This window comes from Chaetodon auriga, chromosome 2, assembly GCF_051107435.1.
Source record: "Chaetodon auriga isolate fChaAug3 chromosome 2, fChaAug3.hap1, whole genome shotgun sequence".
In the NCBI taxonomy this organism is placed as follows: Eukaryota; Metazoa; Chordata; class Actinopteri; order Chaetodontiformes; family Chaetodontidae; genus Chaetodon; species Chaetodon auriga.
The window spans coordinates 20715256-20728723 of NC_135075.1; the positions used below are offsets into that span (position 1 = coordinate 20715256).

General features: G+C 42.3%; 1 protein-coding gene across 1 annotated transcript; it reads right to left on the reverse strand.

Moving 5' to 3' along the window:
• Window positions 1-16: 16 nt before the first annotated feature.
• Window positions 17-13155, reverse strand: soat2 (sterol O-acyltransferase 2). Its single transcript, XM_076748898.1, has 16 exons — window positions 13128-13155; window positions 11418-11554; window positions 10970-11028; window positions 10592-10731; window positions 10389-10442; window positions 9569-9676; window positions 8580-8862; window positions 6696-6771; window positions 5729-5813; window positions 4970-5015; window positions 4573-4702; window positions 4073-4170; window positions 2795-2893; window positions 2453-2588; window positions 1861-2006; window positions 17-689 (listed from the first exon to the last, which is right to left on the reverse strand). Exons 2-16 carry the CDS (start codon window positions 11494-11496, stop codon window positions 642-644), a joined length of 1587 nt encoding a protein of 528 aa, XP_076605013.1. The 5' UTR covers window positions 11497-11554; window positions 13128-13155; the 3' UTR covers window positions 17-641.
• Window positions 13156-13468: the final 313 nt, after the last annotated feature.

Here is a 13468-nt window from a genome sequence, read left to right on the forward strand (position 1 = left end):
TACAACATTTAACACATTTAATAATTCAAACAGTTACATTCAAGGTGAGGAAATTAAGATAAATGCAACATGTTACATGCCCTGCAGATGTATATGAGTCGAGAGGCGATTAGCCTAGCTTAGCATAAAGACTGGAAACAGGGGGAAACAGCTAGCCTGACTCCGTCCACAGACCAAGAATCTGCTCACCAGCTCATTCATGTTGTACCTCGTTTGTTTAATTTGTGCACATATGATCTCAAAACTCTGGACTTGATGAAGACTTTTTCTTTGGTCAGTAAACAAACTACTTGTTGATTTCTGTGCAAAACTTTGCTTACATCACAATATTCAATCAGTGCTTGGCCAAAAACAATCCATTACAATAATTTTAAAAGAAAGTTTTACACAGGCTGAATTTTTAAACAGTATTTAATACTATCAGCACAAATATAAACATTAAATAAATCAGAGGTAATAGATCAGTGACGCGTCGATATCATCGCACCTGAATAACAGCGTAAAGACGCTTGACCCAAAGAAAACAGAAAACCTTATATATTTACATTTCAAGTTCCTCCCTCTCTCCTGCGCTGAATCCATCCTGATTTTCACACCTCCATCCTTTCATCATTTATGGCTCGAGCCCAGCAGAGGCCGCCTCATCTGCAGGACCACGATCGAGGTGTCACCAACTCCAGGAAGCTGTTCTGTTGAGAAAGAGCAGAAGAATAATGTTTAAACATTCGTACAGCGCTCCTGCTCCTCCTCCTTCTAGTAACATTATCCGTAATTCTTTCATACATTTCATCTGTATGATTTCACATCCATTCATTATCATGTGCTAATCTCATTTTACGGATGCCACGTCTATTTTTAGACAGCTGTGATCTGTGTTAAGCCATTGTGTGTGTGAATGATGGCTTTAGAGGATGCCTTAGCTGCGGATTCGCAGAGATGCAGTAGTTCATAGTGGTGTAAGTATGTTAAGTACATCTGTGCCCATCTGTCCTGCAAATCCTTCACATCTGTGACTTTATTAAACTCTTGGGGTTGGACGGCGGCTTTTTAAGGGTTAAATACATGTCAGATTTCTGTACTCTTACTTGAGTGTAAGCTGGGTGTGTTATCTCTGTAAGAACAAGTTTATGCACTTCATGTGTGTGCTTGCAGTCTGTGTGGTAACAGGACTGGAGATAGAGACACAAAGCCAGGATAAGAGTGAAAGGAGTGAAGTCACGTTCATCTGGTTACTGTCTGTACGCCGTCCAGCATCAGTGTAATGTGTGTTTTTGTTCTTGTTTTAGTCTAAATGTTATTTGACTTCAGGTTCATTCACCTTCTGGCCTATTTTCCATTTAAGTGTGTCAGAAATTGGGGTCAAAGTTCTTTCCAATGGTTTCACTGAAGTGCCGCGCTCTACAAACAATCTGCTGATTCCTCTTAAATACCCGAACATGATATCTCTTTGTGTATCTGTAGCTCCGTCTATTTAAAGGATAGCTTTTTCATGTTCTTCAGTCGTGCAGCTTCTCGCCGAGCTTAAACACAAGTCTTGTTCAAGCCTCTAAAACACCAAAATAAATCGCTCCGAGAACCTAACAGTGTAATTATGTATGTCTCCATATCTTCTGCTGGAAAAAAAGGTCACAAATCTCACTTTCTGTCAGGCTTTATTGATTTTATTTCAGACCAATCCCTGCTTCTGTCACAGATGTAGGCAAGAAAACTACAGTTTGATGAAACCTGACAGAAAGCATGACTTTTTTTCTTGCTAGAAAATCTAACTTCTCAGGAAGCCTGCAAAAAATGCTGCAGCAGAATCTGTCTGACTGCGGCATTGCTCCTTATTAGCAGGTGGCATGTAGGCGGAGTACGTACCCCTGTCCGAGGGCAGTGTATCTGGGCGTACCACTCCTGGCAGTACAGACACACCTGGACACCCTGACCGAGGAAGAGACACGCCCACATGATGACGTTGAACACGGGGCTCTGACGCTTGTCGTTCATGGTGAAGTTGAAGACCACTGAGAGAGGACGACATGAGGGAGTGTGGTTAGAACAGCGTATTTGCTGAGATGAGAGGCTTTGAACAAGGGCAGACGGTGTGGAAAGTTTAAAAATTAAACATTTTGTCAGAAGACGACTTAATCGGCCCCAGAGGAAGCGGACATAATGCACAAGTTGGGTAAATATAATGAGAGTGGTCCTCTGAAGACGGCTACTAAATGATGTTCGATTGAATGATTACAGAGGGCTCAGTCCAGAATGCAGAACAGGACATTTGCATATTTTTAACAAGCTATGGACAGACAATCCTGAGACAGTGTTTTAACTTCAGCACAGGTAATGAGGCACTTCATCATCTGAAAGGCAAGTATGTTATCGAATGCTTTCCAGCAGGCAGGTGAGAGCGCCGGATACCAGCCATTTCTGTTTATATCTCCGTGAAGCTAATGAGTGTAACCCTGACCTCCCAAGACGGCGAAGAGGCAGAACATGACGGGATAGAAGAAGCCCAAGCCCATGGACAAGGCGTACTCGTGGACGACGGCGGAGACGATGAACACAGAGAGCATGGCAGCTGTTCGGAATTTCCTGTTCGACAGCTGCAGGGATGAGAGGCACAGAGTTCAGGGGTCAGGCTGGTTCAGGGGGGAATCTGTGTCAGTGGAATTTCAGGACGAGCGTTAAACTACGATACACACATCATCGTGTGACGTGCTGCTCTGGAGATACAGCCGCTGGGACGTTACTGTTTTTGTTTTGTTGTTATTGGTGTTGATTTAGCTTGCTGTTTTGGCACACTGCTCACCCAGAGGAAGTCTCTGTATCCATAGTAATAGAGCCAGTCATGCACCACCACGTTCCAGGTCCGGTAGTAGTTGGCGAAAGATGTGGAGTTCCACCAGTCCTGGAAAATCAACAAAGGGACGTAAAATGAGTGTCGGGATCAAAAAAACAGAAGAGAGACGGATCGCTTCAGGTTTGGGGCCTTTTTTACGTTATGTTGGTGGGAGCCAATTCTGTATGATCGTGTCCCCTGATGATAAATTAAAGAGTCTTAGAGTTTGCAGCATACAGGGCTTCAGCTGCTGTGGAGGTAAACTGGTTGGACTCGAAGTTAGAGGAAGTTTTTGAAGGTGTCATCTGCTGTATATGTTTAAAATGCAGAACTACAAGTGCATCCTATGCATTCCTCAGTGTGACAGCTCAGTGATTGCCCCAGTTCAACCTCTTTTATGCAGATATGTGGTATCAGGTGCATCTAATTGGACCAATTACACACCTACAGCAGATATCAAGGAAACAGCATGGCCCCAATATCATTAAAAGCAAGTAAGTATACAGCAAACAAGAGCTTCAAAAGATTACTTCTAGCAGTGATTGTGAACCATTTTATCCCAACGTTGGGCATTGCTTGATCGTTTCAAGGAATAGTTCAACATTTTCTGAAAACAATCTTATTTGCTTTCTTTATCATATTAAGAGGAGAAGATCAATATCACTCTCACATCTGTGGATGAAGCACAGAGCTGCAACCAGGAGGCGATTAGCTTAGCCTAGCATAAGGAAGCAGAGGGAAACAGCTATCCTAGCTCTATCCAAACTTAAATTAACATGTTACATCTTCTCACAACAAAGAACAAACCAGACTTTTGGCTAACACTGGAGCACATACAGTGATGTTGATCTATGTGCATTGCATTGCGTGCATTGAGACGGAGGACTAAATTAGAACTGGTCCTCCACATCACTATCTTTTCCTAAATCAGCCTGTCGATTTGAATTCCATCACACCTTGCAGGACTTGCAGGAACACATCGGTCAAAGCGGCGAGTCACATGCACACATAACGTGAGGAGAAGTGGCCGACAGCCTAAGTCATGGTTTTGTCTCTTGTTCAAGAGCAAACCGAGTCAACAGAACATAATGGACGGAAAAGTTAAACTGTTTTGGGAGCATCAGGCCACCCGGCTGTAATTTCACTTGTCATTAATCAAATGTTTTCCCATCTGGAAAAGCAGGCATATTTGAATGCAGTGTGTTCGCAGGAGAAGTGATGCCACACAGAATGAGCCATACCACACACCTTGTAAAACATTCTGTCAGCAAAACGCAGCAGCTCCCCGAAGAGGTTGAGCCAGCAGTGCAGGAAGGCAAAGAAACACAACAGAAGGAGCATAATACCTGAGACAGACACACACAGAGAGGGAGGTTATGAGGAACACTTTCATTCTGGGCATCGCTCCCAGCTTTCTCATAAGACTTGTCACTTGACACTGATGCTCTTATATCAGCACTTACTGAAAAAGCTTTTCACTTAAAGAGAGTAATAAACACGCTGGTCTTTGAAACCTGTATCAGATTGCATAATAGCATCTTTAATCTTATCACAGACTTAAAAACACCAGAGACTCATTTCTCCTATTACCATCTTAAGTGATAGATTAACTTGTGCTGATTCACACAGATAAGAGAAAATAGAGGTGAGAAGCTGAGGTGATGTTGCAGAAGAACTTTCCTCTTATGACCTCAAAAGTCATCCAGAGAAATAAGCTCTGTGTCGATAAAGAGGAGAACGTACAGTACCTGGTAATATGGAGTTGAACACAGCCAGAACCATTGTTCGTTTACTAAAAGGCTCGCGGGTCTCAGATCTGAAGACGGGCACGCAAAGGCGGACCAGGATGAAGTAGCCGTAAAACAAGGATCCCAAAATCTGCAAATTGTGCATTAAAATGTAAAAAAACAGTTACATTGGATATCTGGGAAAAGGAAATAAAAGAGAGAGCACACCTAAGAATCAGCACGAGAGAGCGTGAGACAGCAGCGTTATCTGAGATATCAAAGATTAAAGCCATTAAGCACCGAGTTTATGATCGCTTCACCTTCAAGGTCAGCAACCGGCACACAGGCCGTGCACTATGCATTCAGCTGAGGGGTGATACGTGTCAGAATGAAAGGAAAGGGAGGAGTTTCATCTTACCATGCCAAGTGTGACGCCAACATACTTCCACCTTATGTGGGAATTCCTGCGAAGATCAGACAGCCCGGGTCAAAGAGGAGTGTACTTCAGTGTATTTTAAATATAAGAATAGAAAAGACACCACAAGTACACTTTCATGTTTGTGCTTGATTTAAAATATGTTTGACATGTACTTTTACAAAGTGTACTCTACATAAATGTATTAAAACCGAATATGCTAATACTTAATACTTAAAGTGGTATTTTCACAGCAAATTTACTTTATTATAAATACATTATCAATTGTGCTTAAGAGTACTTTTAAAAAGTTTACTAAATCAAAAATACTTTTAACAGTAATAAAGTGTACTTATGAAAAAGTGCACTTAGTTTCAAGTCTTTGTAGTACACTATTAGCATGCTTAATTAAAGTGTACTTTAATTTCACTTAATTTTAAGTATATTTATGTCCAACACGCTGGTGATATAATACAATTGTACTGCAGGTGTGTTTTTGCTCATGAATCCTGATCTTCCCTGGTGGACTTCAGTACACTTAAAGTTTATAAAGCATTGTGCCAATTTAGGAACTATCGACACTCCAAGTATACTCAAGAACACTAAAAAAAAAATGAACCAATGCCAATACTTGACTTCCAAACTATAAATACATTTACTGTGTGCGTGTACATAAACTGAGAGTACTCAGTTTATGCTGTTAGAATAACAGAATGAAACAAAAGCAAATAGGATCCTGGTCAAAGGGGCAACACGTCTTACCGAGGATATGATTCCCTGTAGATGAGTGTCGGACAGAAGAGGAAGTACAGGTAGCTGGATAATGTTGGGAATCTGGGCCTCTCTCCTGAAAAGCAAAGACGGTTCAGTAAGTCGGACCACCAGAGTGCAGGAGTCCAGTTTTGAGTCCTAAAATCTGGCAGTGAAATTACTTTGATCAGTCAAAAGCTCAAATGATTTCAGGTGAAACAGACTTGCTGATTTAAGGTCTGCGGTTCAGACATAAGCTTCTCATTTCGTTTTTCTTGTCTCATTACGTGGCGTGATACCAGCCATTAACGCCTCCACTTCGAAAGCTTCACTGTGCCTTAACGCAGCAACCTGCAAACAAATGGCTGTCTTTAAAACTGAACGACAGCGAGTTTATCACAAAATCGTTAAGCCATTATGTTCAGTCGTCTGCATTTAAGCCTCTAATCTCTTTTGCTGAATTATTAGCTGTACTGAAGTCCAGCTTCGACTTTTTACTAATGACATTTAAAATGTTAAAATTGTGCTTTTTTTGTGCAAATTTTTGCATTGAACAGGATCATTAATCTGTGTTGAACGAGGAACTTGTTCTCAGTCTCGTTCCAAAGCCGCATTCAAACGACACTTCTCTGAAGGCGTTTTCTGTCCTTTTTTAGCCCTTTATGCAGGCTACGCTGTTTTCTCCTGGAGATATTTTACTGCAGTAAGCATTCACGTTTATGACTATGAGTTTATAGTGAAAGGAGACACATTCTTCACCACTAACAGACTTTCACAGCCGCATCTCATGGGATGCACACACTTGATCTTATTTATTGTATGTGGGAACAGTCATTGTTAGTGGGAAATTCAGCATGAATCATTAGGTGGCAGCCTTTTCTCTTAGTCATTTCTCTCGGCTGTCTGGGAGTGTCGCTGTGAGTAATTATACTGCCTGAGGAGTAAATACGTCTGACATCAATACAATACAGTACAGTACCTTCCTTTGGTGTATTCTTCATAACAACAGGAGCAGTCTCTCTTATGAACGAGTAGCTCTTCATCAGGAATCGAATCTGGGGAAAATTGGCACAGTTATTATGTGAAGTGGAGCACAGCGTGTCGATGATAACAGCGGCCGCGTTGTCTGTCTTTATTGTGTGAACTGACAGGATGTCTGAGGTGAACAAGTGACATCTTTGTGGCCTCCATGTCAGCCTTTTGTTTTTGGACAATATATATTGACGCAGTGATCTATTAATTACTTGTTTGTTTACCTCTCCTGCAATTAATCAGTGCAACAGAAGGGAACTGTGTGGCATGACAGAAGCACATTTGGAGAACGTTTTTTTCCCTTCAGTCTGTCATAAAAAGCAGATCACACACGATGCATCATCAGTCTACGCACAGCAGGGAGCCACTTACTCTTCCAGTAAGTGAAACACATTCAATTATGCACCAAAAATCAATATAATACAGGTTATAAATGGTGCGGGCAGCATCAGAATTACAAATAGAGTGACTGGACTCAGGTCAGATGAGGATCTGGACCTAGTTTCCCAAAAGCATCTAAGCACTGGGATTATCTCACTCCATCGAATGCAGCTAAAATGATCCAAGCAGTAAGTTTTGGAAGACCGAGGCCGGTGTCATAAAGAGGATGAGGAGGCATTACGGAGCGAGTCCATGATGTTCAAACGTTGGCTACGCTGAGATCTGCCGTCTCTTTTGGCACCACACCAGCTGGAAGTCTCCCATCTCGGGCCAGCAGGCTTTTCTTATCACAATGTTCCTGCTGCGTTCAGAATTTGGATTACCGACCAATATAATGTTACAGCACAGGGTGTTTCTAGGTCAGGTCGCTCCTAATAAGAACTTTTATGATTGGGATTTATATTATTATTGGATTTTTATGTTCACACACTGCGATAAAAACACTTGAATCATACTGCTGTTATTAAGAGGAGAGTGACGTTTTTTTTGGAATTATAAAAACTGACTTGACTATGAAGTACTCACGTCAGCTGTTTGGTGTCAAGATGTTGTTTGGCCTCCAGCTGACTACTAACATCCAATCACGCTCATACAAGTGTTCCTGGTGGCCTTGCAGCATGTGATTTAAGCCTGGTGTTGCTGAGCTTTAATCATCATGTGTTAACAGCTATTTCAGATCCTGTGCCCACTGAGCCCTTTGTTGGATACATCTGAATAATGTGTCACATCGCTTTGCAGAAATTCAAGTTTTTTTCTGTTTTCCTCACAGTCTGTAGCAGGATTGTACTCCAAAAACGCTTTGTCTCATTAAGTGGTGTTGCTGAAAGACTGAAGGCGTTGTCTGTGTCTGAATAATGAAAAATAACTGATAATAATTCGTTGTTTGTGTAAGCATACTGGGCCAATAAAGCTAATTCTGATACTGATAACCAGGTTAGACTTTTATTTGTTATGTTTATTGGCTTCCCTCTTATTTCTGTGCTTTTTATGCTCCTCTTATCTATGACTAGTTTGTTCTATTCACTGATGTGATGATGTGCAGGCCTTTATCAGTCTTTGAGAGTAATAATACATCGGCCAATATTCATTTCTTCATAGAAGCATTTTTCACGAGGATCTCTTAAATTTGGTGATAAAGAATTGTGGCCAACATGTGTGTTCAGTAGGACATTTTGCAGCTGAAAGATAAACATTATGGTTTATAAGATGTGTATGCTAATTTTTCCCAGTTCTTCACTGCACTTTCTTTCATTACTGTACATCCATGATAAACAAAAATCACCTGATAATATCGGCCATGCTGACATACCAGTGGGGCTCTAATATGGCTGGTGTGCCTGTTGTACCCATTCACCCGACAAAATGATTCATTCCTTTCACATACACTCACCTGTTCCAGTACCACGATGAACCGTGAGGCTGGTGGCAGCTGGTAGTGCACGACCACGTGAATGGGGAACTGCCCCAGTACGTACATCTGCACTGCAGACAGGACCAGGCCCGTGCCGAGAGACACCCCCAACTTGGAGCGCACGCTGTGGTACAAAGAGCCCCACAGCACCAGGGTGTAGTATGGAACCAGCAGGGTGTAAGCAAACATCACACCCCAGGCCCAGGTGACCGTCCCCAGCTTCCCAAAGGCAAAGAACAGCAGGTCGAACTCCAACACCAACCTGAGATTATGTTAAGAATTAGACGTTACTTACTACTTAAAGACAATGGGCATTTTATTAAGAAAAGGAGATTTAAAGGCTGATTTTAGTTCCAGAAAAATAACTGTAAAAACTTGTGGCGTGTTGTAGCTTTAAACAAGGTTTTCAAAAAACCATTTTAATGACATTAAATCATGTCTGGCATTAAATATTTACCCATTACTTTCTCCCACCTGAGAAGACCCCTCTGGTGATAATAAGAATAGCTTTTGAATACCCACTCACTGCAGTAATGCCAGAAGATTTGTGTAATTCAACACAACCACTTGCAAGTGTGATGTTTCATCATTTTACCCATATTAAAATCAATGTTAACTGAGGGTGGATGTATTGAATCATTTGCACACGGTGGACAGCTGCCCGCCGGCGCTTTCTTCCAGTGAAAAACAAGAATTAAACTCACAACCCCGTGTCTGCAAACAGCAACCAAATCATTAGCGCGCTGCCCAAAGCAGCAGCAGAAATACTCAGAGGGATTGATTGCTCTATCTTTCTGCTGCCAGATGAGCAGACTGGCAGGGAGAGAAGGAGGGAGGGAGCGACACAATAAGGAGAATAAGAAGATAAGGAGCGAGGGGAGGAAGGCTTCGGGGGAAGTTCAAGGTCGAGTTTGAGACGTGTCAGTGCTGTAAACGTACGAGCTTCCACGGACACATGTCACACTGACCTGCCCTGATCGATGTAGTCGACGGCCAGCGTGCTCAGGCAGAAGATGAGGAGCACGGCTATGAACATGTGGTAGATGGTCCTTATGTGGCTGATCTCGAACAGCTCGCTGATGAAGAGGAGGAGACGCAGACACAGAAACTGAAAAAACACTGCCTCTGCGCTGAATTCATGCACTTATCTGTGGTGCAGAGGTTTGTTGGTCTCTAAAACACACAGACGTACCTGTGGGATTATCTGAATCATCTGTATTTATTTACCTCTGTGCATGGTCATGCACACAGCATCCATAAGACATGAGCATGGACTCAGATGCACGTCATAGCAGGCTGCGTACACCATGCATATATCCACATTTCTCAAGCATTTTCAGCTGTTTGCCCTCATCGGGATGCGATATGAAGTTTACAAGAGACTTTACGAGAGAAATCTCATTTATTATAAATACAGGACACACAAGAGGGACTTAAGTTTGAATACTGTATTTGGAAAATTATATTTTGTCACCACCATGATGAAGACAAGATAAAAATTCATCTGCAGCTGTTTTAACAATCAGCTCATTTAATTAAGCAAAGATGTTTTGCTGCTTTTCTTTGACTTGTCATGAGAAATTGAATATTTTGGGTTATGGATGAGACTTTTGAAGATGTCTCCCGGGGCTTTAGCAAATTATATTTCTCACTATGTTTTCTCAATTTACAGAGCAAACAATCAATGAAGGAAATAACTGGCTGATTTATCAGTGATGATAACAATTCGATGCAGCCCCGTATTGACACTCACACACTAAAAATTGACTTCCAGTCTGTCATACTTACTCCAGCAGTGAAGGCCTGGGCACAAAAACCTTTCCATCATCCATTCTCTGAGATCTAAGACACCACAGAAAAACAGACACACACACACACACACACACACACATATGCATATTTTACTGGCGTTAACAAGAGGATAAATCTGTTGTCCAGATCAATAAGGAGTTATATATACAGTATATGCCTGTGTTTCCGCTCCTCCTCACCTGGATGTGGGTTTTTTTGTCGTCTTTCCATTAATTGCTGGCTGGATTTGGGTAAAGGGCTGGACGGACTCGCTCAGAGCTTTGTCTAGTATGTCACTGAGCTGATCCTGGACCTGCTCCAGCACTTTCACCTTCACCTTCTACAGGAAGACGCACAGGAGAAAACGTTTGCTTTAGCTTTCTCAACATATTCGTTCACCCCACCCTATAAGTACAGTTCAAGCTGCCTCCCGTATTTTGCACACTTTTCAAATATCACTTCACACTGTACAGTGTTTACTCTGCTCAGCTTCTACATTTCCTCCTTCTGTATGAATACGACAGAGGAGGGACTGTTGGGCAAGTTAAGACACTGGCTGCAGTGGAGTTGTAGGTTACCTGTGCATGTTTCTGCCACTGTCTCAGATTGTCTTCCTGCGTGTTATTATGGCTTTCAGCTGCAGAGAGAACAACATAAATTACATAACATTACCAACCAGTGCAGTATATTGCACATATTGCACTTGGATTAATATTCAGTGATAAGATAAAAATGGGAATCCCACACTTCATGTGCTTTATAAGAATGTGTGTATTAAATGTATTTTTAATCCCAAAACCTACTGAAAAGTATGTAATCCTTCATTAGGACGGACAGTAAACACTCTCGTTTTTCTCCCTGTAACCTTTCCAACATAAATACTGCGTATATTAAAATGTATTTGTGTGTCAGTAATTAAGCAAAATGTGTGATTACTCCCAACAAAGAAACACAGTAGAACACAAAACCACCTAATAAACGATTATCTAGAAATGGAAGAGTATGCAAACACATTATTGACCACACCATGACTGGAGGTCTCATCTGACTCAGTGGGCCTGATGTTTCGGTAGCGGAGTCCGTTAGGTGGCTCTGCCGTCGTCATTGCAACCGCTGGACCACGACACAACACTTATGATCTGCTGGGACTCAGGTGGACGACCCTGCGGGTGTGAGAGTTGCAGGTTATTCTCACACACTCCAGCTTCCCTGAAGATAAATGATGGGAATCAAAAGGCAGTAGGAGTTCTGCATCACGTTGTGATATGAGGCTTATTAATGCTGCCTGTGCGTGTTTTCCCCATCCGGCCTGTTGTTTGCTGGTCTGATACAGATGGGAGAACATAAAAGCCTGAGGTGGCCCCGTTGAGCTTACTCACAACGATTTGGATGCACACAAGGCTCAGTTCCTGGTTATAATCCGAGGTAAATCCATACTAGAGCACTTAAAGCAGGAGTAAGCTGGTGCATTACCCACTCTGAGACGCCCAATACGTGATGCCAAATCAGGTGTTTTTGCCCCCTTAAAGTGCCGTGACATCACTGGACGGAGGTGAAACATGCTCAAAGCTTTCAACTCACTGCAGCAAAAGTTTTTACCCTCTGTGATTCACTGCGAATTTACCCTTTAAACTATAAATTGAGAGATTAAATGAGGTCACGGACGCATTGCTGGCGGGTTGCCTCATGCCAAAAAGCATTAATATTCCTGATGAGCCACAGTTCCAGGGAGCTCCGCTCACTCGTGTGAATCCCAAACTGAAGAAATGCACAAACTCCTGGTCTGAATGCAGAAACATGTGGGTCCAGGAGTTTTGCCCGGTGGTTACCGACAACGCTTTTCCATAACATGAGTGCTACCACCAGTCAATGCAGCTCAAGCTAAACAATGTAAACAAATGATAAAGCCCGTCTACCTGCCCCCCTGTGGAAGTTCACACACTACAGATAAGATACAGACGAACGACAGAGAGGTTCTGTTAACTCTGAGCGAGGGACTAAGAGACACTGAGTGACCTCATTTTCTAATCCATGCTGTTTGATCACTCCTCAGGGGAAACGTCAATATAGCTGCTTAGCTTTGCAGAGATACACAGATAATACATTATGTGCCAGCAGATGATGAGACAGCAGAGAGAGATAGAGATGAAGGAAAACCTGTTTTTGATCAGATCAGCCCTTTTTCTTTGCATGTCCTGAGTAAGTTGAGGGACTTTGCTTGGTCACTTGCAGCCTCACTTTCATCTAATTTGCTTACAATGAACACCTTTATCATGAAATAGAGTTTTAAGTTACACACAGTGCATAATGGGAATTAATGAAAGACAACACCAAGTAATAATTCTACCAAACTGCCTTTTCAACAGAACTTCACATAAATTGAATAATCTTGTTGGACCTGTTAGAATGACATCATGTCTGTGTCGTCACCCACAAGGTGTCTGAAACTTGGATTTGGGTTTACGGCGCACGTCCACCTCCTTTGACAGTTAAGAGTCAGAAAATCCCACCTGTGCATTGCTATTGTTCACAAACATCAACTGATTCAATCGTTTGTACATTTAAAGAACTTCCCTCCGTCACAGCCTTCACTCTTTACTGCATTTTTCTCATTTTCAAAACTGCTACTTATGCAGAACTGCAGAAAATTGAACTCATGAAAGTGACAGATGTCAGAGACAGATGCGTGAGGCAGACGTGACCTACATGATAAACATTGTTCAGATTCATACTCACACAGTCTTGCAGCCTCGGGCTCAGTCAGCGGTCCACAGGGGCGACAGGCGCTGTTTCAATAGATGAGTCCCGCTGAGACAGAGTAGCTGGAGTGTTTTGAAGTGAGTGTGTGTCACAGCTCTTGTGATCTCTGTCCTCTCCTTTCCTCAGCTGCTACTTTGCACTTTGCCCTTTTGTGCTCCTGGCTCCGGGCACGGCAGGTCCTCGGCAGTCCAACCCCCCTACAGTGCCTTAAAAAACATCCTGAAGGGAACTTTATAGACGGACATAAACGTAATTGTAAACCTTCCTCTTTTGTGGAAACGTGTCTCAAAGGTTTAGCTGTGGAATTTCAGACTGAT